At 40.7% G+C, this 21,866-nt stretch overlaps 1 protein-coding gene across 3 annotated transcripts in view; it reads left to right on the top strand.

The window, feature by feature from the left end:
• The window catches only part of LOC139567033 (kinesin light chain 1-like), a 41,521-nt gene extending 21,372 nt beyond the window's left edge, over positions 1–20,149 (top strand). The window contains exons 8-16 of one of the 3 annotated variants that reach the window (XM_071388448.1): positions 2,453–2,626; positions 3,218–3,317; positions 5,402–5,451; positions 6,015–6,070; positions 6,184–6,292; positions 6,609–6,725; positions 12,167–12,291; positions 17,867–17,930; positions 18,203–20,149. In XM_071388448.1, coding sequence (XP_071244549.1) covers positions 2,453–2,626; positions 3,218–3,317; positions 5,402–5,451; positions 6,015–6,070; positions 6,184–6,292; positions 6,609–6,725; positions 12,167–12,291; positions 17,867–17,930; positions 18,203–18,286 — 879 coding nt within the window. In that variant the 3' untranslated portion in view covers positions 18,287–20,149. Of the gene's footprint in view, positions 1–2,452; positions 2,627–3,217; positions 3,318–5,401; positions 5,452–6,014; positions 6,071–6,183; positions 6,293–6,608; positions 6,726–8,682; positions 11,279–12,166; positions 12,292–16,288; positions 16,419–17,866; positions 17,931–18,202 lie in introns of those variants that run through there. The other 2 variants (XM_071388449.1, XM_071388450.1) reach the window with 2 other exon arrangements.
• Positions 20,150–21,866: the final 1,717 nt, after the last annotated feature.

The following is a 21,866-nucleotide window of genomic DNA, read 5'->3' as shown; positions in this document are numbered from 1 at the left end:
GCAGTTCTCATGTTTCATCATAGCGTTGGATGGTTTTTGCGATTGCGCTTGAAGAAACTTTCAAGGTTCTAGACATTTTCCGCATTGACAAACCTATATGTATTAAAGTAATGATGGACTGTTTCTCTTTGCTTATTTGAGCTGTTCTTGCCATAATATGGACTTGGGGCTAACTTCTGTGTACCACCCCTACCTTGTCACAACACAACTGATTGACTCAAACGCATTAAGAAGGAAAGAAATTCCACAAATTAACAAGGCACACCTGTTAACTTCTACCGCCTCAGAAACCTGGGTCCGGGAGCACCCCCCACCACCCCCACCAGTAAAAAAGCTGACTAGCATAGCTAGCATAGCGTCACAAGTAAATACTAGCATCTAAATATCATTAAATCACAAGTCCAAGACACCAGATGAAAGATACACTTCTTGTGAATCCAGCAATCATTTCTGATTTTTAAAATGTTTTACAGGGAAGACACAATATGTAAATCTATTAGCTATCCAGGTTAGCAAAAGACACCATTTTTCTTAGTCCACCATTTTTTCTCTCCACCAGTAGCTATCACCAATTCGACCAAATAAAGATATTGATAGCCACTAACCAAGAAAAAACGTCATCAGATGACAGTCTGATAACATATTTATTGTATAGCATAGGTTTTGTTAGAAAAATGTGCATATTTCAGGTATAAATCATAGTTTGCCATTGCAGCCACCATCACAAATCTCCCCAAAGCGACTAGAATTACTACAGAGAGCAACGTGTATTACCAATTTACTCATCATAAAACATTTCTTAAAAATACACAGCGCACAGCAATGGAAAGACACAGATCTTGTGAATCCATACAATATTTCAGATTTTCTAAGTGTTTTACAGCGAAAACACAATAAATCGTTATATTAGCATACCACATGTGCAAACGTTACCCGAGCATTGATTCAAGGCAAAAAGAGCGATAGCGTTATCATCACCAAAATATATTAATTTTTTCACTAACCTTCTCAGAATTCTTCCGATGACACTCCTGTAACATCATATTACACAATCCATATAGAGTTTGATCGAAAATGTGCATATTTAGCGGCACAAATCGTGCTTACACAATGGAAATACTGTCCAACTACTCAAGCAATCTGCCCGGCGCCATCTTGGAAAGACACCTATTTTTATCGAAAACTATTCATAAACTTGACAAAAAAAATACAAGTTGGACAGCAATTGAAAGACAAATTAGTTCTTAATGCAATCGCTGAATTACATTTCTAAAATTATCCTTACTGTGCAATACAGGGTGCGCCAAAGCGAAGCTACACAACAAAAAATGACGATATATGCGTTTAACATTTTTCAACAGAACAACGATTTATCATCATAAATAGTTCTTACTATGAGCTGAGCTTCCATCAGAATCTTGGGCAATGTATCCTTTCTCCGGTCTAATCGTCTTTTGGTCGAAAGATGTCCTCTTGTCCTGTCGAAATGGCCACTAACGTTCGGCATCTACAGGAAAAGTGTCCAACTCTTCAAAGTGCATCACAAAGAAATGCCTCAAAATCGCACTAAACGGATATAAATTGCTATAAAACGGTTTAAATTAACTACTTTATGATGTCTTTAACACCTATAACGAATAAAAATATGACCGAGGATATAGAAGTGCCTAAACCAAAGCTTGGAAGGAGGCCAGTCCGACGACCACTCTGCGTCGAGCGCACGGCTGAAAAGAAAGGTACTTCCGTATCTTGGTCTTTTATAAAGTCCCAGATTGCGCAATCGACCCCATTCAAATTGTCACCACTTACTGACATCTAGAGGAAGGCGTAGGCAGTGTTTGTAGCCCCATAGCATTCACAGGGACTTATAAACTGACCTGGGAGCAGGGGCCAAGATTTCTGAAATCTCACTCCCTGGCAGGAAAAGTGCTGTAGAATGAAACTAGAGAGTGTTTTCTATCCAATAATAACAATAATATGCATATTGTACGAGCAAGAATTGAGTACTAGGCAGTTTAATTTGGCAACGTCAAGAAAAAAAAAGTGCTAACAGCACCCCCTATTGACAAAAGGTTAATTGAAATGCATTCCAGGTGACAACCTCATGAAGCTGGTTGAGAGAATGCCAAGAGTGTACAAAGCTGTCATCAAGGCAAAGGGTGGCTACTTTGAACAATCTCAAATATATTTTGATTTAACACTTTTTGGGTTACTACGTAGTTCCATATGTTATTTCATAGTTTTGATGTCTTCACTATTATTCGGCAATGTAGAAAATAGTAAAAATAAAGAAAAACCCTGGAATAAGTAGGTGTCCACTTTTGACTGAGACTTTATACAGTACATCTTAAAAAATGAGTTGCGTTGCCATCTTTCGAAGTGCTCCAATGGTTATTTGGCTGCACCTCAACTCGTGTTGGTTGACGCTTCTGTCCTCTCGCCTCCCATATAGGTGCTGGGCAAGGACCATCCTGATGTGGCCAAGCAGCTGAACAACCTGGCCCTGCTGTGCCAGAATCAGGGCAAGTACGAAGAGGTGGAGTACTACTACTGCCGTGCCCTGGAGATCTACGAGCGCAAGCTGGGTCCTGACGACCCCAACGTGGCCAAGACCAAGAACAACCTGGTGAGGGGGCTGCCTGTCTTGACTGCCGTTCTTGACTACTGCTGCTCATGGGTGAACAACTCTGTGTCTGCTGGTTTTCTCTTTCATCTAACACTAATTGCACAGAAGTGCCGACACCTGGTTTCCCAGGTCTAAATCAGACGGCGGTTTCAAATTAAGAACAAGAACCTGCGGACACTAAGGCCCTGCGACACCGGTGTCAAACTCATTCCACAGAGGGGCCATGTGTCTGGGGGATTTCGCTCCTCCCTTGCACTTGATTGATGAACTAACTCCCCACACCTACTTGTCTAGGGCTTAATACAAATATTTTAGAAAGACACTAGGCCTTCCGTGGAATGAGTTTGACAACCCTGTCCTATGAGAACCAAAGTTGCTCATCCTTGCCGTAGCTCTTTGATCCTGTTATGTTCTTATTTATATTGGTGGATGACTAAACAAGATGGTGCAGGGAATGAACTTTGTTTCCTTTTTAAGTCTCATTAACTGTGACGGTTGTTGCTTTGTGTAGATAGAACCTGGTTCGGTGATTTGCTTGTGCATACTTTTAGTTCAAAGGTGAAATGTCTGACCTTTTCTCTCGTCTCCCAGGCTTCGTGTTACTTGAAGCAGGGGAAGTACAAGGAGGCGGAAGTCCTTTACAAAGAGATTCTCACCCAAGCTCACGAGAAGGAATTTGGATCCGTGGATGGTGAGCAAACTAGTCCGAAACTCGAAAGGGCCACAACAAACACTTGGGGGTAGTAGTCACTTTGCCTCCTTATTTGCAAACCTTTTTTTTTTTCAATCTGTTCTTCATCTACTCAAAGATACAGTACGTTCTAGTGTTTCTTTCACATGAATTCAAAGTCTTACGTTTCTCGAATGAACAATAGAGTGCTGGACTGTACTGACCACAGACATACAGTAAGTCTGTGGATCTGACATCGTAGAACACGTTATTTCACACGTAGCATTTTGTACTGGCTAACTGATTTGTTAAGTTTTGCCATCAATTGTTACGACGGGTTATGACGCCCCAGTTAATGACAACGTAGTTGACAAGTCGACTTGAAGTGTAAGGGTTCATTGCTAATGAGAACATAGTCGACATTTGACTTCAACCACTTACAGAATAGTGCAGGCTAGAGCAGACCGATTTTAAGAGCTGTTCAGTAAATACTTCAAAATAATGTTTTACTTTCTAGATCATAAAGAAAGCAACTGGTTACTAGGAGTATGGAGTATATGAAAGGATTGTTTTGTAGATTTCTATTTTTTTATATATATATTTTTTAGACGTAAAGATTTAGAATATTTGAAGGGCTAGCTGGCTAACTAACAGATTCTGTTTTGTTAAATTCCTATGTTGAAAGAAGTATTTGGAAAAAAACTTCTTCCCATATTGAGTGTATTGGGAACGTGAACATTTTTCCTATTTTCTAGCTGTTTCTGATGCGCAATGAATGATCTTTTTCATTTGAGGTGTTATGGATGATCAAAGTGCCATAAGGTCACTCTAAATGCCATGTCACATTGTAGGATACACAACATGATACACAACAATGAAGGTGAGTGGAACATTGATGGGGGTTTTTCCCCCCAGAGTGAAATATGCACAATTCTGAAACAAGAACAAAATCCAACTTGGTTTACATAGGTGGTGCTTATTATATTGCCCACCATTTTAATTATTTATTACCAGTTGCGATATAAAGAATGTGAACAAAGATATTTAAGTCTAGACTTTGTTCGTTTTGTGTTTTGTTTTTGTCTTGTGTAAAATTCCATACTTTTTATATATTTTTCATGATTTTTGTGATGGTGAAACATTTTATGTTTCATTGTATTTTTGGGTTCATCTGTCATGACGTCTCTTACTTCACCAACTTTCTTTGGAAATCCCTTCTTGAAGTAGTCTTGACACAATGCCTTCGTAACACTGTTATAGAATCACATACATGACCACTTACTACAGCCAACCTTTTCTTGTAACTACTAGCATAATACTTATGATGTCGCTGTAAAGAAAAGGTTGGTTATTGTACACTGTCAAACATATTTTTTTTGATAGGCATGTTTTCTTCATTATGATTAGTGTTATTCAGGCGTAACATGTCAAGATATTTCAAGTAAGCTACCACATCCTTTTAATTTCTCATGTATTTTTCTTTACTGTGCTTCCGTTGTCTTTCAGTCACATGTTATGTTGATTTTGTATTGAATGTTTTTGACGTTGACAATATTCTTTAGAATTTATTTTGAATGATTTATAATATTTTTTTATGTCATTAAATATGCTTCATTTATTTTTTATCCATAATTAAATGAAATGCCTTTAATCAAAGTTCTCTCAAGATTTAACATGTGAAATGATGGGTTGACTTTTTCACATTTCCTTTTCCATATTCTCAATAAATTTGAGACATAATTGTGACCTTGTCTCTCTCTTGAGTTTCTCACTATGCCAATATATAATACATGGTTAATTAACAAATAGGTCTCAATTGATTATGTGCGGGGGTGGGGATGAATTTGAGGGATTATTAGAACTCTGGTCTCGGGTTGAAACAGCGTTTAAACAATCTCAAACCATTACTGAGATTGAGAGGTTGCGATAGGATCTCGTCTCGCAAAAGAAAGGAACCATGTTTAACTAATGTTGCCTACATGTCGGCAAGGTGCAGGTGTCTACGTCTGTATCCTACCGTTTTGTTAAAATGCCTGTCTGTTACTTGTTGAGGATGTTTTTGCCAGCATACAGCACACCTTTCTCCTTCTCCTCTGTCTCTGCAGCTGAGAACAAGCCCATCTGGATGCATGCCGAGGAGCGGGAGGAGTGCAAGGTGAGTCTATGTAAAGTGTGTGTGTGCGAGAGCACAGGCATGTGGCAGGGGTGCCCATTTTTATAAGGAGTGCCTATTTTGTTGTCAATACTGTCTGGTCCCATGTTCCTCAGTTGGTAGAGCATGGCGCTTGAAACACCAGGGTTGTGGGTTTGATTCCCATGGGGGACCAGTAAGAAACATTTCAAATGTATGCGCTCACTGTTGTAAGTTGCTTTGGATAAGAGCGTCTGCTAAATGTCAAAAATGAGGGGGAAAAAATGCTTATCTTTTGTAGACTCAGTGATGAGACACCATACACATCGAGGCAGCAACATCCTGCTAACTGAAATCCGCAGCAGCAAAAAGCTCTTACCGAAGGTGCACATTGCTAACAGTCAGTAGTGGTGGTCTGGACTGATTTCAAATCTGTTTTCTCTGAGCAGGATGTTGTCCCCGCTGTGTTTGTCAAATATCTGAGTCAATCGGAGAGGACTTTTTGGAAAATGTGAGGGGTTTCCCTTTTTGTGACATGTATTTTTGTGCTCCTCTCTCCCCCTCCTTCTCTATCCTTGTATCACCAGAGCAAAGACGGCTATGGAGATTATGGCGGCTGGTATAAAAATTGCAAGGTGAACAGGTAAGAAGTCCACTTAGACTTGTTAGAACTACCGAAGCAAAGGAATGGCACTGATTAGCATCTCTAGTCACTGCAGTGATTTTTGAAGTGACCTTGGTGTGTGTGTCCATCAGCCCCACTGTCAACACCACCCTGCGTAATCTGGGAGCTCTGTACCGCCGGCAAGGCAAGATAGAGGCCGCTGAGACCCTGGAGGAGTGTGCCTTGAGGTCCCGAAAACAGGTCAGCTTCTCTCTCACATTTATAAATACACACCCACACGTTCAAGCTTAAATCCAAACGTGTGTGTATATTCAGTTATGGAAATGCTTGAACTGAAGGTAGACATCCAGAGACTTTAAGATCTATTGTTGCATATTTGTTATTTGTGTTTTGCATCTGTATATTCATGGACTATTTTGCTTGATTGTGTGTTTGTGACTGCATGGTTTACGGATTTTTACCAATCAGTTGCACCAATTACTTTCAATAATAATAATGTTAGATCAAAAGGTGAAATGATATTGCAAAATTGAACGGATTTGTGTGTTTTGTTCAGGGTGTGGTGGAGCTGCAGAGAGACGGAGACAGGAGGAGGAGCAGGGAGAGTCTGAGCAGCGTAAAATATGAGAGCGCCTCCGAAGCGGGGGAGGACGGCAGCGTGGACTGGAACGGGGTGAGTGCACTGCACAGACACGCACACCTGAGACTTAATATATTATTTAGGAAGGCATAGAGTGCAAATGTAGTGTGAAATATACACTATATATACAAAGGTACAACGTCAGCGCAGAACTGTTCGTTGGGAGCTTCATGAAATGGGTTTCCGTGGCCGAGCAGCCGCACACACGCCACTCGGCTGGAGTGGTGTAAAGGGCGCCACCATTGGACTCTCCAGCAGTGGAAACGTGTTCTCTGGAGTCATAAATCACACTTCATCATCTGGCAGTCTGACGGATTAACCTTGGTTTGGCGGATGCTAGGAGAACTCTGCCTGCCCCAATGCATAGAGCCAACTGTAAAGTTTGGTGGAGGAGGAATAATGGTCTGGGGCTGCTTTTTGTGGCTAGGACCCTTAGTTCCAGTGAAGGGAAATCCTAACGCTACAGAATACAATGACATTTTAGACGGTTCTGTGCTTCCAACTTTGTGGTAACAGTTTGGGGAAGGCCCTTTCCTGTTTCAGCATGACAATGCCCCCGTGCACAAAGCGAAGTCCATACAGAAATGGTTTGTTGATATCGGCGTGGAAGAACTTGACTGGCCTGCACAGAGCCCTGACCTCAACCCTATCAAACGCCTTCGGGATGAACTGGAACGCTGACTGTGGGCCTAATCGCCCAACATTAATGCCCAACCTCGCTAATGCTCTTGTGGCTGAATGGAGGCAAGTCCCTGCAGCAATGTTCCAACATCTAGTGGAGGCTGTTCTAGCAGCAAAGCGGGGACCAACTCAATATAAGTGCCCATGGTTTTTGAATGAGATGTTCGACGAGCAGGTGTCTACATACTTTTGCTCGTGTAGTGTATTTCTAACACAGATTTGGTTCTTTGCCAGCAACTTGTCAATCCAGAAGACATATTATTAATAACTTAATACCTTCTAATCACGTCTTTATATATTCTACTGGGTTTAATATATACTAGGTATACATGAGACTGGCCAGGTGAAAGCTATGATCCCTTATTGATGCGACTTGTTAAATCCACTTCACGCAGTGTAGTTGAAGGGGGAGGTGACCGGTTGAGGGGTTTTTAAGCCTTGAGACAATTGAGACATGGATTGTGTCATTGAGGGTGAATGGGCAAGACAAACAAATGTAAGTGCCTTTTGAACGGGGTATGGTAGTAGGTGCCAGGCGCATCGGTTTGTCAAACCCAGCAGCGTTGCAGTTCTTCTCGCTTTCAACAGCTTCCCGTGTGTATCAAGAACGGTCCACCACCCAAAGGACATCCAGCCAACTTGACAAGCTTGTGGGAAGCATTAGAGTCGACGTGGGCCAGCATCCCTGTGGAACGCTTTCGACACCTTGTAGAGTCCATGCCTAGACGAATTGAGGCTGTTCAATATCAGGAAGGTGTTCCTAATGTTTGGTGTACTGAGTGTATAATGGTTTTAAAGCAGATTCTCCACAGCCCTGGTCCCTAACTGTAGATGGTTAGGAGCACGCTGCATTGCAGGGTGAGCAGACTGCTAAGGTGCCCCTAGAGTCCCACTGCGGTTCACACTGATGTCATTAGCTGACTGCGTTCAGTGCAGCATAGCTTTTGTAGTATTCGCTTTCTTCTCTAAACCTTTTCAAATGTGATAATTGTCACAGTGTAGGGCAACAAATGATTGTCTTCTACATTTTAATTCTTTATGGCAAAATGCAAATGTGCAGTCATTTGATACAGATTGATTAATATTGGTCATAACAATGTTCCAAGCTTTGATCTTTTAATCTTGCTGTATTCCTCTCTTGAAGGGTGTGTTAACCTTGTGTTTTTCTACCTGTGTTTTTGTCTCATCTTTCTCTTTTCTGCTGTGTCTCTTTCTCCCCGTTCTGGTTCTCTCTCTCCTCAATTTCTCTTGTCTGTCTCTTTCGCTCTCCACTTTTCTTGTTCTCTTCTCTCGTTCTGTCCTCCATTAGGCCTAAATCAGCAGGATGACCTTCCTCCGCCTCACTCTCCTCAACCAATCAAGCCAATCGAATCAAAATGGATGTCTCTTGTCATTTCCTCTGTGTGAAGCCTCTTCTAATCTTTCATGGAGGACTCCTCCTTCATCCCCACTCCCAATTCTATCCCAAAACTGATTATCCCTTTTACCTCCCATCCTTTCGGGGACTCTCACTCCCACGCATGTTCTCTCTATCTTCTTGCATTGTCCACAATCTGCCCCTCTTCCCCTGGTCTCTTGCCCTCTTCCTCTTGCGTTGTCTTTATCCCTCTCTCTAGCCGTCTTGCGCTCTCGTTCATGCCCACTCATTCCTCTCATCATTCTGCGTCACATCTTCCAGCCTTTCTCTTCCTCTATCCCCCGTCTCTCCCTTCCTCTTGCCGTGTCATCACTTGTCTAGTATGTATGATATTCTAACCAATAAGAGACGGTGGACAGTGGCACCAGAGTCCAATTGAACACTGGAAACTTAACCATCAAAGAAAGCTGTGGTTGTTTGATTTTCTCTTTTCTGTTCTTCTTGTATGCAAATATGGTTGTTTTTCAATTGATCTCGATATTTCCACCAAGCACAGTCGCGCAGTTATAACGGCATCAATTATTGGTCCACTACCAAATGAGACCAGTCAGAATTGTTATCTCGTTTTGTTATCGCTGTGACCTTATTGGCCACTGACGAGCAACCAGCTAGAGTAGTGGTTTTTGTTTCGCTGCTGCCCGCTTTTTGTCCTGACATTTGACCAGGATTGATCTACCTTTGTGCCTTTTTTTATGTTCACAAATTTTGTTAACTTGCAACTTGTTTTAAGTGTGACCATGACCCTTGTAAAATATTTATGCGTACTGTTATGTTATATAGGAGCCAATGTAAGACAATAAAAAAATATATAGTGACGCTATTATGATTCCAAGTCACGTCGCCACTTAAAAGCACCTTTTGAGTTTACACACCGATTACTTATGTTTTATTGAGATTAGTGTATCTGTCTCCTGTTTTTATTTTGTTTACTTTTAAATATTTTCTTATATAGGATAGTGTTTATCATGATGTTTATTTATCTTTGCATTTTACCTCTAAGCAATTGCTTTATTATTATTATATAGCCATAAGTTTAGTAATGATGGTGCCGGTTCCTGACTATGGTATTGACGTTTTAAAGAGGAACAGCTTACTAACTGTAGAATCAGTGTCTTTTGAATTGAATGGCATTGTGCAAATTGCTTTCTCCAAGGCCATAGCTTGGGGAAAAAATGTTCTCTCTAATTATGCTCCAAGCTAGAGAACTTGTTTCATATTTTCAAGTAGCCATTGAAAAGGAACACAAACACCAGAGACACAGAAACACACACATTTAATGTACACTGCTGCACCAAGTTGTTGTATTTGACTTTGTAAGCTTCTGAGTGGCATTTCGTGAGGTCACTTATTTGGTTTTAGCCTAATGGTCCTCTTGTTGTTCCTCGCACAGCTTTCACTCTTGTTATCGTCTCGTCTTAAAAGCCTACTTTACCCTGCTATGACGCAAGGCAGTCGTAACAGCTTATGTTAGTTTATAACACCTATGAGCAGCCATGGCGCGCACATGAAACGACCAAGGTGAGCTATCTTGTCAGCCAACAACCTAGTTACCTTGAACACAGTGACATGTGACCTAGCCGGCTGCTCATAAGATATATGTTATAAATTGACATCAGATTTTATGAACGCTCCTGATGGCAACATTGCTCTGCTTACAGCAGCTTAAAGATCGGCTTTAGATTGGGAATTTAAATTAGGCGTGATCATTGTGAGGCATCGTTGAACAGTTATGTTACCTGAATGTAAAGATTTTTCAAACAGCGCTGTAGCTTGAAATGTACGCCTTGTTGTCCCCTAACTTTCCCATGTTTTTATTTTATATTTCCCATGTTTCAGTCACTTTAGAATGAGGGAAACTATCTTCATATGATGTATTTTAGGCTGAATAAGTGTAGTACTAGTAACTAACCTAGCTAGCCAGTCGTTTCAGCATTAGCCAACACCACCAAATTGAAGTTGCCTGTATGCCATGTAGTTACTCTATAAGCACTTTAACTATTATATAATAACTATCACAATCAGTGCAGGCATATACTAGTACATCATAGTACATCTACAGATGTGTTAAAGTGCATGTGCTAAACCTAAACACATGCTGTACTATGAGACTATTACTTCAGTTAGTTAAAGGTAATTACACTTGATACCATATGGAAATGCAATTCCGTGTAACTGGCATTTTGGTATCTCGGTGTAAAGAGACGACTCCAATGTTGCTAACCGATTTTAAAAAATATAATAATAAACGGTAATAGTGGAGCTAGCCAATTCTGAAACACACTGGCTGTCCGGCTGGTAGGCCTATGTAGTGGAGCAATTTAGCTACGTCCCACTTTATTTCATTGGTCTGTCTGTAGAATGCTCTCCATTACTAATACTCCTGTCCTGGCATTGTGTAGGCCTACGTACACCCTCCCTTTGTTGCATTGTGATGAATGGGTCTCTTAACTTTGTTTGACATTGACTGAAAATAAAGACTTTCATTTGGGCTTTTCTTTGGCTGGATGCTTGTGTAAACCGACCTGAGGGGGAACCGCACATCCAAAATGGTCTCTCCCACTCACTCTCTTTATCTCCCCCCCCTCTGGAGTCCATTGACCTAGTTTCACAACCCGGAAGCTCTGGTGCATGAAGGCTTCACTGCCATACTAAAATGTAGTACGCTGCAGATTTAATCCAATTACATTTCACCCCCTTCTACCTGAAGTGTGCACTTAGTGTCTAAGTACTTTAGGTTTGCTTCAGTTGTGGTAGGGCATGAAAGACTAGTTTCTCAAAGCAAAGAGCATTTCTACAGCTTCATCCTATTCATACATTTTTGTTTGAAATGTATTATCTTCGACACACTGTAAATTCCTCTCCTGCCCCCTACTGGAGAAGTACTGATTTTGAAATAATGCCCTTGACTATGCCTTAGCGAGGGCAGGGTTAGGTTTGGTAGCTTTCTCGTCTGCCGCCTTCATTTGTACTGGTCTGAAAAATACTGAACAGTATAAAACCATAGGGTGGATACAAATTTGTGGACTTGATTTTAGTCTTTCAGTACTAACCCTAACCGATCATAGCAGATGAAGGAAAGGAGACAAGGTGAGTATGAGTAAGCCACTTTACTAGATTGTTGATACACCCCTGGAGAGCCCTTAGGTCTGCAGGCTTTTGTTCGAGGCCAGCACAAAAAAAAACCTAAGTGGGTATTGTGAAAGGAAGTTTCAGGATGGCAGCCGAGATTTATTGCTGATGCTTTTTGGACACAATTTGTCAAAGCAATCTGGTATGTTTGGGCTGGACTGGAAAAGAATGCACACCCCCCGGGGTCTATCAGGAATGGATTGGGAAACTGAGTTTCCAGGACTGTCTGACCCTGGTGTTGTTTCAGGATGGCAGTGGGATCCTGAGGAGAGCAGGATCGATGGGGAGGCTCCGGGACGTCTTACGGCGAAGCAGCGAGATGCTGGTGAAGAAACTACAGGGGAACGGTCCCCCCGACCCACGCAACCCCCAGTAAGAGAAACATGCGCAAACACACAGTGCTTATTGAGTCCTCACACCCCATGCACAGTTATAACATTTTGCTGCCTTAAAGGTACAATATGTAATACTTCTTCATTCAAATGGCTTTAAATGCCCATAATAAAGTGGCAAGGATCAGAGAATAAAATGCTTTGAAGATTACATAACTTCAGACCCCAGTGTTGCGCCTCTGGCAGCTGCTAGTATAACAGTGTTCGAGTACGATTTGGCTGTAGAATTTGGCGTGTGTGCTCTCACATAAGATGCGTGGCCACTTGCTTTTCGAAGGACCCAAGACCCATCTGACAATAGCAGTTCTTGGAGTTTGCGAAACAGCATTGGCACCTGGATTGAAACCGGTGCTATGGTCCGATGACGTGAAATAGAGCTCTTTGGCCACACACACACCGGTGGTGAGTTTGGCATCGAAAAACGGATGTGGTGTCCGCAACAAACGCTGACACTACACATCCAAGTATATCTGACCAAATTGTGAAAGACGAGCGTTGTAATTTTGCATTCTGTAAAGTGAGTGTGGAAAAGGTGAGAAAATGATTGGTGTCTAACAAAAATGAAAAGCCACTGGGGTCTGACAACTTGGATGGAAAATGACTGAGGATAATTAATAGTGGATGATATTGCCACTCCTATTTGCCATATCTTCAGTCTAAGCCTACTAGAATGTGTGTGTGCTCCCAGGCTTGGAGGAAAGCAAAGGTCATTCCGCTACCCAAGAATAGTAAAGCCCCCCTTTACTGGCTGAAATAGCTGACCAATCAGCCTGTTACCAACCCTTAGTAAACTTTTGGGAAAGAAAATTTGACCAGATACAGTGCTATTTTACAGTAATCAAATTAACTACAAACTTTCAGCATGCGTATATGGGAAGAACATTCAACAAGCACAGCACTTACACAAATGACTGATGATTGGCTTAGAGAAATTGATTGTGGGGGCTGTTTTGTTAGACTTCAGTGTGGCTTTTGACATTATTGATCATAGTCTTATGTGTTATGGCTTTTATACCCCCTGCTATATTGTGGATAAAGAGTTATTTGTCTAACAGAACACAGAGGGTGTTCTTTAATGGAAGTTTTTCCAACATAATCCAGGTAGAATCAGGAATTCCCCAGGGCAGCTGTCTAGGCCAATTTACTTTTTTCAATCTTTACTAATGACATGCCACTGGCTTTAACACTTAACAAAAAAATGCAGTTCGTTTCAGAGTAGGTGGGTGGCAAGGAATAAGTTAGTAAAAGCATTGTTGTTTGGGACAAATAATTGACTAAACCTCAGCTAAGTCTTGTAATAAATAATGTGGAAATTGAGCAAGTTGAGGTGACTAAACCGCTTGGCGTAACCCTGGATTGTAAACTGTCATGGTCAAAACATATTGATACAACAGTAGCTAAGAGGAGTATATCAATAAGGCGCTGCTCTGCCTTAACAGCACTATCAACCAGGCAGGTCCTATAGGACCTGGTTTTGTTGCCCCTGGACTACTGTAAAGGTGTGTGGTCAGGTGCAACAGAAAAGGACTTAGGAAAGTTGCAATTGGCTCAGAACAGGGCAGCACGGCTGGCCCTTGGATGTACACAGAGAGCTAATATTAATAATATGCATGTCAATCTGTTTTTATGAGAGGTATTTACATGTTGAATGCACCAAGCTGTCTGTTTGAACTGCTGGCGCACAGCTCGGACACCAAAGCATACCCCACAAAACATGCCACCAGAGGTCTCTTCATAGTCCCCAAGTCCAGAACAGACTATGGGAGGCGCACAGTACTACATAGAGCCATGACTACATGGAACTCCATTCCACATCAAGTAAATGATGTAAGCAGTCAAATTAGATTTTTTTTAAAAGATAAAAATACACCTTATGGAACAGAGGGGACTGTGAAGCAACACACACCGTAGGCACAGACTCATGTATACATACACACGATAACATGCGCACTATACATACACATGGATTTAGTGCTGTAGATATGTAGTAATGGTGGAGTAGGGGCCTGAGTCCACACAGTGTGTTGTGAAATCTGTGAATGTATTATGTTTAAAATTGTATGAACTGCCTTAATTTTGCTCGACCCCAGGAAGAGTAGCTGCTGCCTTGGCACCAGCTAATGGGGATCCATAATAAATACAAATACCTACTGTAAAATATGGTGGGGGGCTTTGATGTTATGGGGTTATTTTGCTTCCACTGGTCCTGGGGCCCTTAAGGTCAAAGGCGGCTTCAAAGCCTTTCATTGGCCAAGACATAGCATCAGTAATCCAGGGTTTGTATACATCGTTGGTTGAACCCTCACTGCAGGAACAATAAATAATAGTGGAAGCCTCATATCCAAGCTCAGTTTTTGCAGTGTGTAAATTTAGATAATGAATAATACGAGATGCTCAGAGACCAGGTTGGGTTAGGCACAGGGGTGGTTAGTGCCAGATCGCCTGTTTTTACATGCCGAAATAGCCAACTAACGTACGTTGGACACTTGCGCCACATGAAAATAAAGCCCCTTAGTTCGTCTTCTTTACAAAATGTTGTCATGAATTTTTTTTTATTTCCAACAACCAATCAGCAACTGAAAGTTGGCATTGGTTGACTGACAGTGGCTGGAAATACAATTAGATTTCTCAAGTAAGCAAATAGTTAGCCAACATTATACTACATCTGAAGTCAAGGTTTTGTCTGTCAAAAATTGAATAAAAACTGCTGTATTTTTGTAAGCTATTGTTAGAATTGCTAGGTTTTTATGACTATAGTTGCTCGCTAATGTGGCAACACAGCCATGTCTAAAGTAAATTTGACGTCATTATGATGAAGTGGTTTCCTACTAATTATTTGCATACTTTTAGTTGTGTTCACACTCCCAAGCCACTATAGTGAAGTGATTATATTATGGACATTATAGGTCAGAGCCATGGTTGAGTGGTAACACTCCCAGCATAAGTCACATGTACAAATCTCCCTGCTTGAGACCAGGGTTCAATCCCTGCATTCATATATCCCAATGTTTCTCCCACCTGCCTTTATCCCAATCTGATTTCCATCATGATCTTTAGTACCAGGACATTTTAGCCAGAAACCTGGTTGCCTCTGCCAGGAGGCTGATACTTGGCCGCAAGTGGATCTTCTAGCAAGACAATAACCACAAGCACACATCAAAATCCACAAAGAAATTGTTAATTGACCATTTTTTAAAGATTTTTATGCAATAGCCATATGAGTCCCCGGACCCCATTGAAAGCCTGTGATTTTAATTGAAGAGGGCAGTCCATAAGTGCAGACAAAGGATATCAAGGTTCTGGACAGATTCTGTATGGAGAAATGGTCTAAGATCCCTCCCATTGTTTTCGCCAATCTCATAAAAATATATTTGACCCTTTTATCGATTTTGTATTTATTTATTACTTGTTAAACAAAATCTCTCTTTCTCTGAGTATTAGTATAAAATACTATAATTGTAAAACAAAAATATATATTGCTCAGTATTTGTATAATATAAATGTTTTGCTGATCTTTATCAGGGTGCCAATAATTTTGGACCTGCCTACAATACTTTCTATCTGGTTTTAGACATTCAATTAGGGATGACCGGTATGGATATTCTGGACTGTTACCAATATCCATTTATTTTATGGCCTTCTGAACCACTATAGCACAGATAGAAGATGCACCCAAGTTGCTATGTTCATAAGACTATTAAGACAAATTGTGAAATTACTTAAATATCTTTATTTTTTTTATTACACCTTTATTTAACCAGGTAGACAAGTTCTCATTTACAATTGCGACCTGGCGAAGATAAAGCAAAGCAGTTCGACACATACAACAACGCAGAGTTACACATGGAGTAAAACAAACATACAGTCAATAATACAGTAGAAAAATAAGTCTATATACAATGTGAGCAGATGAGATAAGGGGGGACTACCTAGCAGGGTCTTGTAGATGACCTGGAGCCAGTGGGTTTGGCGACGAGTATGAAACGAGGGCCAGTTAACGAGAGCGTACAGGTCGCAGTGGTGGGTAGTATATGGGGCTTTGGTGACAAAACGGATGGCACTGTGATAGACTGCATCCAATTTATTGAGTAGGGTATTGGGGGCTATTTTGTAAATAACATCGCCGAAGTCAAGGATCGGTAGGATGGTCAGTTTTACGAGGGTATGTTTGGCAGCATGAGTGAAGGATGCTTTGTTGCGAAATAGGAAGCCAATTCTAGATTTAACTTTGGATTGGATATGTTTGATGTGAGTCTGGAAGGAGAGTTTACAGTCTAACCAGACACCTAGGTATTTGTAGTTGTCCACATATTCTAAGTCAGAACCGTCCAGAGTAGTGATGCTGGACGGGCGGGTAGGTGCAGGCAGCGATTGGTTGAATAGCATGCATTTAGATTTACTTGTATTTAAGAGCAGTTGGAGGCCACGGAAGGAGAGTTGTATGGCATTGAAGCTCGTCTGGAGGGTTGTTAACACAGTGTCCAAAGAAGGGCCAGAAGTATACAGAATGATGTCGTCTGCGTAGAGGTGGATCAGAGACTCACCAGCAGCAAGAGCGACATCATTGATGTATACAGAGAAGAGAGTCGGCCCAAGAATTGAACCCTGTGGCACCCCCATAGAGCCTGCCAGAGGCCCGGACAACAGGCCCTCCGATTTGACACACTGAACTCGATCAGAGAAGTAGTTGGTGAACCAGGCGAGGCAATCATTTGAGAAACCAAGGCTATCGAGTCTGCCGATGAGGATGTGGTGATTGACAGAGTCGAAAGCCTTGGCCAGGTCAATGAATACGGCTGCACAGTATTGTTTCTTATCGATGGCGGTTAAGATATTGTTTAGGACCATGAGCGTGGCTGAGGTGCAGCCATGACCAGCTCTGAAACCAGATTGCATAGCGGAGAAGGTGCGGTGGGATTCGAAATGGTCGGTAATCTGTTTGTTGACTTGGCTTTCGAAGACCTTAGAAAGGCAGGGTAGGATAGATATAGGTCTGGAGCAGTTTGGGTCAAGTGTCCCCCCCCTTTGAAGAGGGGGATGAACGCATATGGGAAAGGTTTAAAAATATATATTTGCATAACAAAGTGACTCAGGAAATGAGGTGCTTTGGAGGCTGAAGGGGCTTTAAATGCCAAAATAGCCTATGTCAAAACGTGATTCATTTCAGTACAATGTTTCCCTATCTGATTTCCATGCGGTCTCAATAGTGTCAAAATACCCTGGCCTAAAAAAGATATATATATTTATATAATATATATATATTTAGATTACAATATTCACACATTGGACATTATTTTAACCAAGTACCTCAGTAACGGTGTTACTGAATCATAATTTAAAAAAATATGAAATGCACCTGATAAATGTGTAAACAAATTAAAATGTTGTGACATTCACTTGACACACAAATTCACACAACATGATACACCCCTCTATTCATGCTTGGTCCAGTACCCTTCAGTGGCCTCACGCACACACTCGCCAAAGCATAAAACATTTCATATAAATTGGCTTAAGACCCACTCCAATGAAAATGCTTTGTTTTTCCTTTGCAGTATGAAACGAGCTGCCTCTCTGAACTATTTGAACAAGAGCAGTGATGACGACGACTCCTTTCAGGTAACACGTCTCCTAGTGAATATATTCCGTTATTCATACTTCTTGCTTAGTTTGCATTATGGCCTTGTAGCAACTTATCAGCTGCCTGCTGGATAGTTCACCTTAGTTCACCCAGGACCACGATACCTGTTCTAAAAACACTATTCTCTCTCTTCAGAATCAAGTTTAGCGATAAAGCATGACCTTGTATTTTTCTGTTTTTTCTTCTTCTGTATTTCTTTCATTTTCTCTCTCTCTGTCTCTCTCTCTCCCCCTCCTCTTTCTCTCTACAGAGTCCAGCAGGTGACAGGAGGCTAAGGCAGAGCAGGAACCTGAGTTCCAGTACTGTTGACCTCTACAGTGGAACTGGAAACTGAACACACACACTCCCAACAGTTTTTCCAAATATGATGTTTAATTTTCACTAGTGCCATTCTGAATCTAAATTCTGTAGTTTCCATTCCTACATTTAAACACTCTTTAATGTTATTGCTGCTTTCTAGACATTGTACAAATTTTGTAGACTTTCTGTAGAATTCAAAAAATATATTGTAAAAATGTGCTTGGTTTTAATGTCATTGATATATTGTGAGATTAGACAGCGAGAATCCTTACTGCTTGGATTAGTTTGATACAAATCCCCTTAAGGTGCTCTGTGCAAACAGACACTCAGGGCAGTGTATTGTGGACCATAGTGTTTCACATGGAGACCAAGCATGGTTATTAGCTATTATTCACTATACCTGCAGATTCCGAATGCATGGTGGGTCAGTACTCTTCCCATATCAGAGAGGATTATTCTTCTCAAGAGCTGTCCAATTCAGCCATTACGCTTCTTTTTACACTGTTTTCCCCCCTTTCCATAACCATGAAGATACTCGGTACTGTAGTTAAATAGTAATTAAGTCATGAAGATGGTATTCATGAATATACAATCAAATATATCTGCAATTTTAAAGGGGTACCTCACTTCGTAAAAATGTACATGAAGAAAATAGTTGATGGAGCCAGATATTTCTTGTTTATATAGCTACTACAGCTTAGCCTTGAGCATTGTTGAGTGTAAAACAATTGAAGTGGTGCTAGGACTCCTGTTTTGCTTGTTTCAAATGACTTATTTTTTGACCATGTTTATTAGTTAGGGTGTTCTCAGAGATTTTCAAGTAAAGGGGCAATATGAGCACAAATAACTCTTGGGGGGGGGGGGGGGTGCGCACCTACTGAAATTAACCTTAATCTAAGTACTTACTCAGTAAAGGCCAAATGCAATTATCATTTTTAGGTTAGATGGTAACCACATATTGACCTAGTTATTTTACATTTCTTCAGGCAATTCAGGTAATTATTTTTCTCAGGGTCTGGGATCGAGTGTTTCCCAAAGCTATACTTTCCAATGCTGTATCAATTCATGCAATACACTCTTCGAAAAAAGGGTTTTAAAAGGGTTCTTCGGGTGTCTCCATAGAAGAAACCTTTTGGGTTCCATGTAGAACCAAAAAGGGGTTCTTGAAAGGTTTCTTGTATGGGGACAGCCAAAGAACCCTTTTAGGTTCTAGATAGCACCTTTTTTCCTAAGCGTGTAACTATGCCATGTCTTCCCTGGTCTTGATCTGTTTGTGCTCTTACCCACGCCATTGCACATTGTCAAGCCCAACAGTCTAGCCTCACAGCAAAATTGTCATGTTTGGCATGATAGCACAAACATACTGGCACGGGCTAACTTTCTATGGATGTCAAAATGTTCCAATGTTGAAGAGTGGAGGCTCATTTTCTCTTTAGCTTTTCCTCCCTAAGAACGTTGGAGAGACACAAAGTAAAACATTTGTTTTCATTCAGCCATGCAAGAGATGCGTTCCATTAGATCTATTTACCAGTTGTAGCACAGAAATCAAATTATATAATGAAAAATGGTTGTTTTATTGAGTTTATGAATCATATGAATATAGTATTGCACTAAAAAGATCATTAGGCTTGAATTGTGAATATATTTTAATATTTAATACTTGTTTAAATATGACTAAGATTTCAAATGTTTCATTTCGGTGCTATATATGTGTTAATATATATGTAGATCGGAAGGTTTTTCATATTCAGATGACTCAATGTTTTAAAGGGTCTTTTAGTGGTGTAAAACTGATTGTTAACCATTTTCAGTTTATGATATTCTACTCATGCAATCATTTTCAGTCAGAATTCCTTTATTGAATGTAAACAAACCCTTAATAAAATACCTGCTATCATATCCTGGTATTGATTGTTATTACTAACCTTTTGATAGCCTTTGATGACTGTATGCATAACTGCAGTCATTTCATTGCTGGGTAATCATAGCAAGCCATCAGCAGTTGTCTTGAGAAAATGGCTCAAACTATAACTTATCAAGGGGTATCGCTTTTCTAATAATGGAAATTGAATGTAACATAATAGAACAAGAACAGCATATTGAATAGAATGAACAAAATAGAGTCCGACGAGGAATCGAGACTTAATGATAAACTATCATTTTAAGAGTCAAGTATAGTGTGTAGTCAATGGTAGGCATCGTTTCATGGAACATTGTTGGCTGATATACCAATGTCGTATACTGTATAAACCCTATTATTATTCGCACTGTCATCGGTTTGATGTAGCACATTTGTTCTTTCCCAAGGACGTGCACATGACACCCCCGTCTCCTATACAGCAGCTGCATTGAGTACCGTTCTCATAGCAGCAGGATATTATGTTGGCAGCTCGATCGGGGATTTATTTTTAATTATGAGTCCTCCTGCAAATTAATGCAACACTTTGGGCATATCGATTTTTTTTCTAGTGCAGCACAACTGTTTTTCACAGGATTGCAACCACCTATGAAAAAAATAAAAGGATAATTTGACATACCTTTTTTTTTTTTTTATGTATTATTTATACTACCATTTCTTTAAAAAGTTTACACCAATCAGGTTTGTTCAAAGTATTATTGTTGTGCTATTGTATAGGGCAGGTTATATTTCAAGGGGAACTGCAGCGGCTGATTTGGCCTTGTTTTTTGGGTTGCTCAAGAAATCCTGGTGGCCATGCCAGAAGCAAAACTTTGATGTGGGTGTTTCTTGGGTGTGTCCTTGCCACCATCAAGACACACCCATCTGTCAGAACCTTGCCTGCAGCTGTTTCACCCCACTCAATCAACAAACAAACCTCACGCATGTTGAGTTCAATAACTACAGGCAGATACATGTATGGTGAGATGCCAGAGCAAGCTTTAAATAGGTCAGTAGCCTACAGAGTAATTTGAGGAGAATGCAATTGCTGAATTTATGTAGTTATTCTAAACAAAGTGGTTTGATAACTTTCAAATGTAGTAACAGGTCAATGTAGAATAAACAAGCCTTTACATAATTACCATAGAAGCAGTGTTCTACTAATATAACAATGTGCACCTTTTATTGTCATTCCCAGCCGATACAGATACTGTGCCTATTCATAATTTTGTCTGATGGAAATGAGGCAACCTTGGCAAACATGTCAGTGGTCATACCTTCCTATATGATGTCCTGTATGCAAAAGGAGTTCCTAGATCCTTTTGCAGAATACACAGGGTTACTCCCTCCCCATAATGACTGATACAATACAAGTAAAAGTTTAGTACGTTTTTTTATGCTAAGTGACAGGTCTCTCCATTTAAAGACATCAGTATCAAGCCCATCTGTCAGACTGGACTTCACATCTTGCAAGTCTCCATGTGCTGACTGCATACATGTTTCTGTGAACACATGCACACGCAGTCACTGTTCTATTACCAATGGCAGTTAGGATAAGTGATATCTGACAAACATATACTATGTTGAAGCTTGAAGAGGTCAGACTAAACCTACCTAATCAACGACCATTGATGAGTGGGAAAGAAATGAGGCTGGAGGTAAGGTCTTTGCCAGCACCCCATTGATAAGTATGGCAGTACAGATCAGCCCCTGGCCC

This window comes from Salvelinus alpinus, unplaced genomic scaffold (genome assembly GCF_045679555.1).
Source record: "Salvelinus alpinus unplaced genomic scaffold, SLU_Salpinus.1 scaffold_40, whole genome shotgun sequence".
Classification (NCBI taxonomy): domain Eukaryota; kingdom Metazoa; phylum Chordata; class Actinopteri; order Salmoniformes; family Salmonidae; genus Salvelinus; species Salvelinus alpinus.
The sequence above is the reverse complement of the archived record's forward strand: the minus strand, read 5'-3'. Positions and strand labels throughout refer to the sequence as shown.